General features: G+C 52.0%; 5 protein-coding genes across 5 annotated transcripts; 3 read left to right on the top strand and 2 right to left on the bottom strand.

The window, feature by feature from the left end:
* On the bottom strand, positions 1-1,327 carry BD324DRAFT_635976 (mitochondrial 18kDa protein). The gene is made up of 6 exons (XM_022016850.1): positions 1,065-1,327; positions 962-991; positions 850-909; positions 751-798; positions 374-693; positions 1-306 (listed from the first exon to the last, which is right to left on the bottom strand). Exons 1-6 carry the CDS (start codon positions 1,078-1,080, stop codon positions 214-216), a joined length of 567 nt encoding a protein of 188 aa, XP_021868712.1. The 5' UTR covers positions 1,081-1,327; the 3' UTR covers positions 1-213.
* Positions 1,328-1,341: 14 nt separating this feature from the next.
* On the bottom strand, positions 1,342-3,919 carry BD324DRAFT_635973 (Alpha/Beta hydrolase protein). The gene is made up of 13 exons (XM_022016849.1): positions 3,388-3,919; positions 3,143-3,341; positions 3,023-3,098; positions 2,802-2,972; positions 2,679-2,762; positions 2,441-2,637; positions 2,385-2,395; positions 2,232-2,334; positions 2,044-2,184; positions 1,951-1,992; positions 1,746-1,897; positions 1,597-1,693; positions 1,342-1,559 (listed from the first exon to the last, which is right to left on the bottom strand). Exons 1-13 carry the CDS (start codon positions 3,617-3,619, stop codon positions 1,352-1,354), a joined length of 1,713 nt encoding a protein of 570 aa, XP_021868711.1. The 5' UTR covers positions 3,620-3,919; the 3' UTR covers positions 1,342-1,351.
* Positions 3,920-5,130: 1,211 nt separating this feature from the next.
* Positions 5,131-6,614, top strand: BD324DRAFT_653224 (hypothetical protein; the record flags this gene model as incomplete). The annotated part of the gene is made up of 2 exons (XM_022018633.1): positions 5,131-5,615; positions 5,666-6,614. 2 exons carry the CDS (start codon positions 5,131-5,133, stop codon positions 6,612-6,614), a joined length of 1,434 nt encoding a protein of 477 aa, XP_021868710.1.
* A 254-nt stretch (positions 6,615-6,868) lies between these two features.
* Positions 6,869-9,752, top strand: BD324DRAFT_150936 (dynamin GTPase). The gene is made up of 5 exons (XM_022012025.1): positions 6,869-6,877; positions 6,922-7,633; positions 7,694-8,299; positions 8,342-9,189; positions 9,240-9,752. The coding sequence occupies exons 2-5, from the start codon at positions 7,166-7,168 to the stop codon at positions 9,625-9,627; spliced, it is 2,310 nt and encodes a 769-aa protein (XP_021868709.1). The 5' UTR covers positions 6,869-6,877; positions 6,922-7,165; the 3' UTR covers positions 9,628-9,752.
* Positions 9,753-10,357: 605 nt separating this feature from the next.
* BD324DRAFT_653222 (hypothetical protein) lies at positions 10,358-11,119 on the top strand (the record flags this gene model as incomplete). Its single annotated transcript, XM_022018632.1, has 6 exons — positions 10,358-10,386; positions 10,431-10,548; positions 10,598-10,680; positions 10,730-10,819; positions 10,873-10,989; positions 11,044-11,119. The coding sequence occupies 6 exons, from the start codon at positions 10,358-10,360 to the stop codon at positions 11,117-11,119; spliced, it is 513 nt and encodes a 170-aa protein (XP_021868708.1).
* Between the last annotated feature and the right edge of the window lie 696 nt (positions 11,120-11,815).

The following is an 11,815-nucleotide window of genomic DNA, read 5'->3' as shown; positions in this document are numbered from 1 at the left end:
TTTGCGGATACGTCGAGAGTGTCGAGAGGCGTAGTAAGGATGTTCCCGGCTTAGGGTGACAGCATACGCATACGAGAATTGACTACAGAATCGATTCCGAGCGCCACCTCAAGCTGTGGACAGTGGCGACACGAGCTTAGACTTTCTGTGACATTTCCCCCTCAGTGTGTTCTGGCAGATGGCAATCAGGTTGTACCACTTTGACGCGATACACTAGAGTTCTGTCTTGCCTGATGGTGATCCCGGAGATTTCCTGAAGAACATCTCTTCAATTTTGTCAAAGCCCATGTCCACTGCAGTCTCCACCTGAAAGGTCACACATCAGCACGCCACCCTGCATCGTGTCTTTCGTCCCCCTGATCATGACACTCACCGGATGATCGAATAAGTATGGTAGAGCAGGGACGATACTGATTCCCACCACTGTCGGACCCCATCTCCTGAGAGTTGGATTCGAAGCCTTTGCGAATTGTCTTCCGGCGAATTTGACAGAAGAGTGGATGGTAAAGGCTGGAAGCGCCATGGAAGCTATTCCCTGAAACACCGACCGCTTGACGGCCACTAGACCCAGGCGTGTCGGTTCAGACATGTTTACTGCTTCTAAGGGAGAGGGTCCAAGTTGAGACGATTTGTACGTCGTGAATCCCACGTCTCCGATAAGATATGCCCAAGAGATACCGTAAGCAGCCGTGACTGTATGGTGTCTCAGCCTTTCGGACAGCACGCTATAGGGTGTCTAAGTTAACTCACCAACGATCGGTGGGACGACAGGTCTAAATGCTTCTCCAACATCGCTTGCTGGTCTCCTGTCAGCTCTCATCTTGAAGAGTCACGAGGACCGAGTCTCACTGTACGCGGTGTATCTAGAACCCGCATGGACTATATCTCGAACTCGACGAAGATAGGCAGCTAAGAATCCGTGTCAGCGTTCCGCTGCCCAGAGAGAGCATTTCTCTCTCACCATATCGTACACTAGAGTCCGTTGAGTCGACTGAACATCACGCAGCGTCAGCGAGCATTCATCCCTGGCTTCAAAAGACCCCTTATCATGGTCTTTTGCCCACCATCTTGTTCTACCATATCTTGAACAACATTGTCAGCCTCCTTCTCCACTTTTTTGACCTCTCTCTCCGCAGTCTTCTCTACAGAGTCCACTGTGGGGCTCTTGACGTACGTGGGCATGGCGATGGGCTTCTCTGGCAAGAGACGGGATAGATACAAGCAGACGGATGCCGAGCAATGTAGCTGCTCAATTCCAGCCAGACCAATTGGCAATTACGTCACTAGCGTGACTGGCGCAATTTCGTGGCGGACAGTCTCAGGAAGGGAGGGAAACGCACATCCTTAACCACTATGCATTGAATTGTAATGGATGGTCATTGATGAAGGCAATCTGCTCCTTTCTGTAATCATCCTGTATCACTTGAGCCTCATACATCGAGGCATTGCCAACGAATTTGAACATGTTTGCCTGTTCACCATTCTCTCGGTATCTTGGCCAGTAGGTGTAGTTCGTCGAACCCCCTTCGTTGGGGTCAGAGTTGATGATGAAATTAAGCCTGTATATCAGCCTTCCGGTCTCTCACAGAGACCTACCAATACTGAAGCGTCTGTTTCTCCAGGTCTAAGGCTGTTTCAGGGTAACCTGGATCTACTTGACCCAACCACCACGCCGTGTCCCAGGTATGTGGCACTGGCGCTGATCAGCTACGCGACTGGTATTTGATCTGTGTCCCCGGACTCACCTCCATGATATCCTCCTGCAAAGCCTATTGCAAATGCGTCCCAGAGCCATGTCCAAGTTTCATGGTATCCATTCGCGTTCATCTGTTCCAACATATCCCTGCGAGCATGCTGAAAGGTGATGTCGCCGACAATAGAAGCGACACGCTTGTATCTGCCGACGAGGTTCGTGAGGCAAAAACCAACGGCAGCAATGAAACGACTCACTCAGGATCAAGTCCAAAGGTGTCATTTCCGGTACCGTATGGTCTGACCGTCCGTCAGCGACATGATCTCGCTGTGTTCGATAAGGCTGCTCACGATCCCAGCGCCGGAATATTTGGATACAGCTCCAAAAGCCTCGTCATCGTCGCATTATCCGGTCTGACAGGCTCAAAATAGTTGACCTGTGCAATGACCGCTTCTGTGCTGTTGGTATCGGTGAGAACAAAGCTGGTCCCTCTGCCGTCAAACATCAGCCCTGTTCCCGTCGGATCCCGCAAACTGACTCATCATAATTATCTCCAAAAAGCATCGGGACTTTGAGGAATCGGCCCTCCCTCAGCAACGTGGAGGGCCGATCAGGTAAGAGGTCGTAGTCTACATTCGGCGCTGACATCGCAAGGTCAGATGAGACATCTCAACGATTAGGGCTATCTCACTCCATGGGAAGCTGAAATGCATAAGCACATGTACAGACTGCACATGGATAACTCACGCCTCGGTGAAGTTTGCCGTTGCCCGAATGGCCAGCGAGGCATTGTTGAGGATATCTGCATCGATGTATCGCAAACATTCAAATGTGTTGCTGGCATCGGAGCAGTTAGTCAGATTGAGTAGCAAGGGATACAGTTCGGGGTATCCCTGCGTAGTTGGAGCCAATGGCAATGCTGCTGGGGCGCCGTCATTCATGATCTGTACAAGTGGTCAGACTTTGCCTTCACGAGCACACATACGATTCCAACGACCTTTGGGGGAGTCTTGACGAGTGCCATGAGAGATGCAGAGACCGCCCCTGCTGATTGACCGGCGAGCGTCACCTGGCCCTGGTGAGCGTCCTCCGATACTGAGAGGCCTACATGATCTGGGTCACCACCAAAACTAGCAATGTTCTCGTCTACCCAGTCGAGAACAGCTACGACGTCCCACAGGCCAGAATTTGAAGAACCATCTTCGAGGTACTCTTTTCCGTATCCGAATCCGAATGGCCCGAGCCGGTAGTTACCATTCACGGCGATGAAAGGCGTGCCCTGAGTTCGGTCACATGAGCCTGTTGCCAAATTGGCTGATGCGGACTGACCTGAGCAATACCGGCCTCCATGATCTGAGTGAAGTTGAATGCTTGCGCCGATCCCAGGAGATAGCCTCCTCCATACCTGGCAAAATCAGCTGTTGACGCGACCCTCATGGCTCCACTTACAACCATACCAATACTGGCAGTTTACTCGTCTCATCATACCCGTCAGGTCTCCAAACATTCAAGTACAGGCAGTCTTCACTGTAATTGCTGTGACCAAAGATCGGGCCTTGCATACATCCTCGCTTGTAGCCCGGCACATCAATCACGGAAGGATACGACATGGGCTTTTGGGGCGGCTTGAATCGGAGTGGTCCGAGAGCTGGGCGAGTCAAGACGTCTTCTACAGTTTGAAACCTGCCACTTACGGGGCTGAGCGAATGGTATGCCATAGAAAATGCTAATGTTCCCGGGGTTCGGATAGCCATAGACGTCCACAGATTGTCCGTTGGTATCACACGGGTGAAATGTTACTTTTTGCTGACCAGCGCTGTTCTCTGTCGTCGAGGTGATTCCACGTGTACCGATTGAAAAGATTTGCAGAACCAAAACCAGCACGACCGACCACATCTCGTACAGAGCAGATGGATTTACAAACATGACGATTGGAGACCCGCTCTGTGAGCGCACTTATATGAGTTCACAAGCTCAGCCTGATCGCATGGCCCCACATGCTGTCCCCGATACTACGCCGGAGTAGATGAGATGGTTAGTATCAACCCAAAACGTCAATAAAGTATTAGACTCGAGTTGGTCTGTGTTACAAAACTCCGCGATCCGCAATAAACAGCCTAATAATAACAACCAACATTGACCGGAGCGGCTTATTCGCGGCTTTCGTCGAAACGGCTGCCGAGTGTGATAGCAGGTCTCGTGAAGATATGATCCGTTGAGAGTGGATGACAGGCATGAGAAATGGGGAACCTCGTCCACGTCAGTCATCGACAGCTGAGCAGGGGGATCGGATCACATCACGAGCTTGTGGCAGATTGAGGTACGCTGCAGAGACCAGCTGGGGCGGGATGATTCTGGCACGTGAGCTTTGGTTGAGAGAATCCGCCTCGACAGTCTTTGCTCAATTTGAGGTCTGGAGCCAGATTCAAAGGCAGCAAGTGCGTAGCGCGGTCAGACTACGTGATCGTGCTTGCTTGCACAGTCGGTATACATCTACTGTTCAAGTCATTTCGACCAGTCAAGTGGTATAAATTCCACGTCATGCCGAGCATTTCATGATGAAACGTTTCAGGCACCGAAAAAGCAAAAGCAAAACGCGTTAGACTCAAATGGACATTGGCGGCGAAAAACAACAGAAAATAAATAAATAAAAAGTGCCACACACTGACCCAACATAACAAACGCCTCCCCACCTTTGGTGACCCTTTGCTAAACATCATTTCATCTCACAGCATCATCGCTCGACCTGGGGGGGAGGAATAGTCATCGACGACTCATCATTCATTCTCTGAGAATCTCAAGAGGACGCAGCTCGACATTACAGAGACAACACCCACACTCATTTATCCGACCCACGCTCGTTCACGCTCTTAGTCTCGTGCATTCCTTTCTGCTCGTCGACCCCTTCTGGCTTGGCACCTTGAACTGTAGACTACCTGGTCGTCAACTTTGGACCTCACTTGGACACCTCACCATACTCTGAGACCCGCTTAACGACTCCGTGGATACACTCTGGAGACCCTTGTATACCCTCGAGCAGCATGGACGGTGGTGAGTGAATGAATGCCGTGTCAACATCGAGATGTGACTGGAAACACGTAAACGTGGGGGTGAGCCATCGCGAGTCTGTATGTCTCGAGCTCTTCACCACCTCGTTGGGTCTTCCTTCGGGACTCGAATGCTCTACACGCTAGCCCCTTTAATGGGGCAAGAGACCTAGTGAAATTTAGGGGAGAGATGGCAATTGCTCGGACCGCCTCCTTTCGCATGCCATCTCCATACATCCTTTGTCCTGAGCCCTCTTGGTCGTCTCTGGCTCCTCATCCGACCGTATTGGCGTCTCAAAGACTCTCTCGTGTCTTGTTACAATCGCTGACATTACTATCTTCCTTTTCTTCTTTCTTCTCCATAATCTTCACCTTACTGCCTCTCATATTATGTCGTCCTCTGCTCATGGGTTGTTATCCTTTCTTGGTCTCGACGACGATAATGACCGTCGTGATCAACCTTTCGACTCGAACTCATCTACTTCCCCCGACAACTCTCCCTCTTCAGCCCCAGCCGACGGCGTAGGAGCCATCGTCTCTTCTGTGGTGCCCACAACTCAACCTCAACCAACGACCGACCCCGCTACCACCTCTGCCGCCCCCACTCAGGATCTTACGACTGCTCCCACCACTTCCCCTTCTCCGACTCCTTCCCCAGAGCCCACGACTCAAACTCCGGCCTCCGAGCCAGCAACGATATCCAAAGCTACCCCGACGCAGGACAGCAAACCTACGACCTCCCCTCCGCCGGAATCGCAACAGCAAACGACCCAAGAGTCTGCTAGTCCTGCGCCAGAGACAAGCACTCAGCAACAGCAGCAGCAGCAGCAGCAGACACAGCCACAGTCAACCCAAACATCCACACAGGCTGCCGCGTGAGTTGTCTTTCGGACGACCCCGAAAATGAGCTCACCCTTTATTCCAGGTCCGATGCCAATGAAGCGAGTCCCAACCCGACTACTAGCGTCGCTGCCACATCTTCTTCGGCGACAAGTGCACCCGCTGCCAACAACGCGCCAACGACCATATCTGTTGCCACTACAGGGCGCGTGCAAACGCAAACGAGTACCGATGCGAATGGTAGAGTTTGGACAGTGACAGTGCCGGTCCGGAATGGAGCTACGGACGGCGCCTCCACTGAATCAGATGATACGACTTCTGGTTTCTTTGGAAATACTGGAGCCGTTGCGGGTGTCTTTGTCGTGCTGGGACTTCTTGTTGCTGGTGTAGCACTCGCCATTGCGATCATTCTCTACCGTCGTAAACGCAGTCAGCGATTAGACCGAGAGGTCGATTTTGTCGCTTCAAACCGTTCACATCGTGACGACGACGAAAAGTCTACAGGTGCACGATCGACGTTCATGGATGGGCCTTACATTGGGGATCTGCACCAGGCTCCGGCGCAGAGCGCTGGCACGTATGCTTTCGATGATCCAAGTGGAGGCTACGATTCATACGCTTTGAACCTGCCATCTCAAAATGCACTCGGAGGAGGCGATCGGATGTCCACAGTCACCAATGCCGGCATGGCTGGATTTGGAGCTCAATCTGCTGCCGCGGCTTACAACACGACGTATCCGGCACAACCTGAGCCGACATTAAATTATGCGGCTTCCGGAGAAGGCTACGAAGAGCTCAACTCGCCAGTGGACGGTACGTTCCGCTCGGGAAGTCGAACTGGCTATGCTGTGACGACGGACTCGCAGCCACCGGCAAATCAGGGCTACTACTTTGATCCGAGGCAGGCGGATGAATTCCACGAGGATCAGGACGAAATCTTACAGTATCCTCAGCGGGCCCACAGACCAGATAGCAGCGGGAGTGTCGTGCGAGATCTAGTCAATGACAGAGGATTGACGGTGACGAATGTGTGAAGGGGACAATTCGAAGGAAAGAAGTTGAATCAAAAGTGTTGTCACGATGGAGAGCAGGCGTAGGGGATCTGTCGGAGGATCTATTTGCTGTGAGGAATGCGGTTTTTGTTCACCCTTCTCATGGACATTGAATGTCTATCTGATATTAATGACGACTATTTCGTTTATGTCTTGTGCATTATTGATTTCGATGCCGTCAAGTTAACTGATTTCTCGTCAGCATTGTGATTCTTGAGTAGACCGTGAAAGGACGCGAGGTGCAGGTGAGTCGTAAAGTGTCCCTTTTGTCAATCCTGACCGTCGGCAGGTACAATAGAAAGATCTGCATCAGGGACTCGGGTTCACCCCGGGATCGCGTTATCCAAATGTGGGGGGGGGGGTCGTCTATCCTTGCCTAGTATATAACGAGAGCAAGAGCGATATATCCCACCTTCTATCTTCTTCTCAATTCGTCTCGTCATCCACTCCACAGATATCGATTGAACCCACTTCACGTCAACCTCGTATATTCCTCGAAAAGTCTCTCCGATCACCCCAGCTGACGCCTCACCATGGCTAACACCAAGGGCAAATCAGAAAAGGCCACTCGTACCAAATCGAGAAAACGAATCTCGACTACCGAGTCCTCCACTCCTCCCGTTAGCATCCGAAAGACCCATCGCAAGACGAGATCCAGTACAAGCTTTGTCGACCCGCATCTGGCTGAGAAGATCGACAAACTTCTGGCCTGTGGCGTTGGCAACGATGTCAATCTCCCTCAGCTCGTCGTCGTTGGTCAACAATCGAGTGGCAAGAGCTCTGTTCTCGAAGGCTTGACAAGTCTTCCTTTCCCGCGAGACTCTGGTCTCTGCACTCGATTCGCCACGCAGATAACGTTCCGACGAGATGTCATTTCGAGCGTCAATGCAAGTATCACGCCTGGCAAGAACACTTCGCCAGAGCATCAGGCCAAGGTCAAGGCGTGGAGCAGAGAAATGGCCGAGTTTGATACGGACATCTTTGCTCAGGTCATGGCAGAGGTGAGCGAATCGGCATGACACAGAAACGCCGCCCACATGCTGATGACGAGATACACTCAGGCCAACGAAATCATGGGCGTCGGTCCTCACGCGGACGGACACCAATCTGCGTTCAGCAAAGACGTATTCAATCTCGTCATTACTGGTCCTGAAGAGGGTCACTTTAGCGTCATCGACGTCCCTGGTCGCTTCAAACGTACCGAGACTGGCGTGACGACCAAAGACGACATTGCCATGGTCGAAGAAATGGTTTACGGATACATGAAGAATCCTCGAACCATCATGCTCGTCGTCGTTCCTTGCAACACCGATATTGCCACGCAAGATATCATTGAAAAGGCTGAAGAGGTCGATCCACTGGGTCAACGAACTCTAGGAATCTTGACGAAGCCTGATCTCATTGACCGAGGTGCCGAGTCCGCCATTGTCGATATCATGGAGGGAAGGAAACATCAGCTGGCTCTGGGCTGGCACCTTCTTCGAAATCCTGGTCAAGCGGATCTTCTCCGAAAGGACGGCAGTCGATCACGATCAAGCGAAGAATCCATCTTCTTCGAAACCAAGTCACCTTGGAACCTCCTCGGGAGCGACAAGGTTGGTGTGGAATCGCTCCTGATCCGATTGCAAGACTTGCTAGAAGGTCATCTCCAGCGAGAATTCCCAAAGGTGAGAGCAACAAGTGCCATGACGTGAGCTGACGTTCTGCAGGTCAAACAAGATATCAGACAAAAACTCACCAATGTCGAAAATCAACTTCAGAGCTTGGGACCCAAGCGTCAGACGTTGATGGAGCAAACCCATTACCTGAGTCAAACGGCAACAACTTACAGGGATATTGCAGAGGCTGCCCGCAGTGGTCACTATGCGCAGAACGCCCTGCTTCAAGATGAACGACTCCGACTGGCTACCATTGTCGTAAGTCGAAGCGATATCTTCGCCAAGGATATGGGCACGTTTGGTCAAGCATTCAGCTTCAACAAGGACGAAGCAGAAGGCGACACGGAGGATGATCAAGATCCTTACAGACCGACTCACTCTTCCGGTCCCGCACTTCGGCCTCCTGGGGTCATCCGAGAACAAGCTCGAATGGCTAACGTCAGCCCACCTATCGAAGAGCAATACTTTTCACGAAGTATTGACACACCTCTCGAGATCGCAGATCTCGTCAGCCCCCCCATGGTCCTCAACGACGACGATCTGGAGCAAGACGACGCTTGGGTCTCCAAGCTCTGGCATTCGACTCGAGGATACGAGATGGGCACTTTTCAATCTCACCTCATCGGCGATATGATGCAACGGCAAGCGAAGAAATGGCGAATCATCTCGATGGGCTATGTCAGCGACATCATCTGTGCCGTACACCACTTTATCACTTCCGTCTTGACAAGCTTAGTCGTTGGCGAACGATCTCGATCGGCTCTTCAGTCCTTGTTGATGGAGTCGCTCAAGGTTTATTATGCGAACGCCTTTCGACAGACCGACTATCTTGTCGATATGGACCTCAAAGGGCCGCCAGTGACTCATGATCCGGCCTTTAGTAGTCATCTTGAGACATTGTGAGTTGTCCATCGGTCAATACCGTACACTGCGCTGACCGTGTTTGTAGGCGTCAGGCTCGAGTCAGAGAGCAAGTCGCTGGCAAAGCCATGCGCGACTCGAACAACCAGATGGTCGTCAGACTTCAAGACCTGTCGGGTATCCGACATATCTCCAATGAGCAACACACCATTCGGGAGATCCACGACGTCCTCCGAGCATACTACACTGTTGCCCTGACCCGATTCGTGGACGGTATTCGACGACATGTCATCGATCACATTCTCATCGTTGGGCCTGAATCCCCTTTGAAGTTGTTCTCACCACTGTTTGTCTCGAGCTTGATGCCTGCTCAAGTGCAACGGATCGGAGATGAAGAGCCAAAGATCAGAGTCAGGCGACAAGCTTTGGAACAGCAGATTCAACGACTGGCAGAAGGAAAGCGGATCCTACAGTAGGGTGTTGAGGCAAATGCACTAGCGAGGCCAACGATCTTTCGCGCAACTTGGACAGGCAGTTCATCGCCTTGGAGACGAGGACCTCGCCCCGCTTGTAGAGGAGACGAGATGCATACATATCCATCGGTTGCTGAGACGTCATGTACTTGAAATCGATACTCTCGACTATCGGTTCTAGACTGTGTCTCCTTTTACCTTCGCAACGCCAAGCGCAGCCTGAATCTCGACGACTGACAGGTCAGCAGCACCCACTTGAAACAGCCTGACTACGAATAGACCAAATTTGTTCACCCGTCGTGATGACGACCCTCGTAGTCAGGCGGCATGAACCTCGTCGTCCTGGCATATGCTGATTGTTCACCACAGCCAAAGACTTTATATACCTCACTTCAACCCAGTCATACACCTCACATGCTGAGAAAACTCTCCCATAACCTCATACTCTTCCAGCGGGACGAATCGACCGCAGTTCGATCGAGCCTCTCCCACCACTTGCATAACACGGCCAGTCCGCTCTAGGATCGTCTCTCTCGCTCCATCATTCAACTTTGTGACACGATGCTCTCGTTCTCTGCCATAACACTCACGACGTTGTACCTAGGAGTCTCATGTGTTACCGCAGCCACATTGACAGTCTCAGTTGGACCCAATGGTACCAAGGTGAAGTGGAAATGTCCTGCTCAACGGCAAGTACGCTGAGCCCACTGTTCAGACATTCGAACCTAATAACATGTCCGCAGCTATTGGAGATATCGTCAAGTGCGTCCTAGTCTTGCCCGGTGGATCCGCTGAAACCTGAGCAGCTTCACCTTTGTCGCTGGAAACCACACTGCCACTCAATCGACGTTCGCAGACCCCTGTCTCAACGCAGGCTTCACTTCTGGTTTCCAAGCTGTTGGAACGAGCGGATCGCCGACCACAGTAAGCCAATCAATAACAGCTGCTCGTTTCGCTCGCTCATGTTCTCTAGTTCTCCATCCTCGTAAATACCACTTCGCCGACCTGGGTATACTGCGCTCAGGCAGGTCACTGTCAGGCCGGGATGGTCATGGCGTAGGTCCTCGCATTGTCCTAATGTCTTCACAAGATTAACTTGACCTAGGATCAACGCCCCAACTTCTGGTAACAAGACTTTCGCGGCTTTCCAAGCTCTAGCCAAGGGTGATGTCAACAGTCCTGGCGGATCTACCCCGTAAGTAGACCCTCACGAGGAGCCTGCCTCGTTGATGCGATTGTTCTTGTCAGGACCCCAGCGGCAAGTGTGTCTGGTGGTGGGAGTGCTTCGTCAGCCTCGAGTAGTGTGTCTTCTACTCCTGGCGCATCAGCTGCCTCAGGAGCTGCTTCTGCGGCACCGTCTGGAGGGTGAGCCCAAGCAAGATGGGACGAGCAATTTTGGAAGCTGAATCCCATACGCAGCGCTCTGGCGTCCTCCACTCCGTCCACCTGGTACCTGATTCTGTCCTTAGGAGTTCCCTTCCTCTTTAAATTTTGAGGACCACCGCTCGCTTCTTTCTCTGTAGATTCTCGAGAACCTCGATGCATCCAATCCCTTGCGTGGATGGACGACACGCAGGGACCAGGGATAGCGGGACAAAGAAACTAAAGAGCTCTAAGCGTGGCGTGGCGTTTCTTTCTCCCGAGCGGTAGATTCTTGACAATAATCAGATAAGCCGAGCAGCGAGGTCCCCAGATCGCCACCTTTGTCTTTGTCAGCCTTTTTATGCAAGGTACTTGTCCCCTGCTTCTCCTCCGCAGCACGTTTCTGCGTCCCCGTTGTCTCGTACGAGTGTGATTGCTTTCCTCGATCAGCTCCAGTGGCTGTCATCGCCTTTTCGACTTTTTACGAGGCGAGGCGTTCTCCTCGGAGGCAAATACTGTAGGAGGACGAAGCGTCGATCGCTTTTTCGATCTACCGGCGACAGAACCGGACAGCTCATTAGCTGGTTATCCTCTGCAAGCATTTTCACATTCCCCGTGAGATAGGTTGTCATCCCATCCTGATCCAGGAACCAAGCCCGTAGGGCAAAACGGCAATCAGGTTCGAAGAAAAAAAATGCCGCTGGGGATTGGCGGCGTATGATCAGCTTGTGTTTTGGCTATTCACAATTCCGTCTCATCATCCGAGGACGGGATCTCGTATAGCCCGTCTGGCCGCCCGCCCAGAATGTACATAAGAAGCCTCGCCTCG

Source organism: Kockovaella imperatae, assembly GCF_002102565.1.
Source record: "Kockovaella imperatae strain NRRL Y-17943 chromosome Unknown BD324scaffold_14, whole genome shotgun sequence".
Lineage (NCBI taxonomy): Eukaryota > Fungi > Basidiomycota > Tremellomycetes > Tremellales > Cuniculitremaceae > Kockovaella > Kockovaella imperatae.
This window is presented reverse-complemented; position numbering and strand designations above follow the sequence as displayed.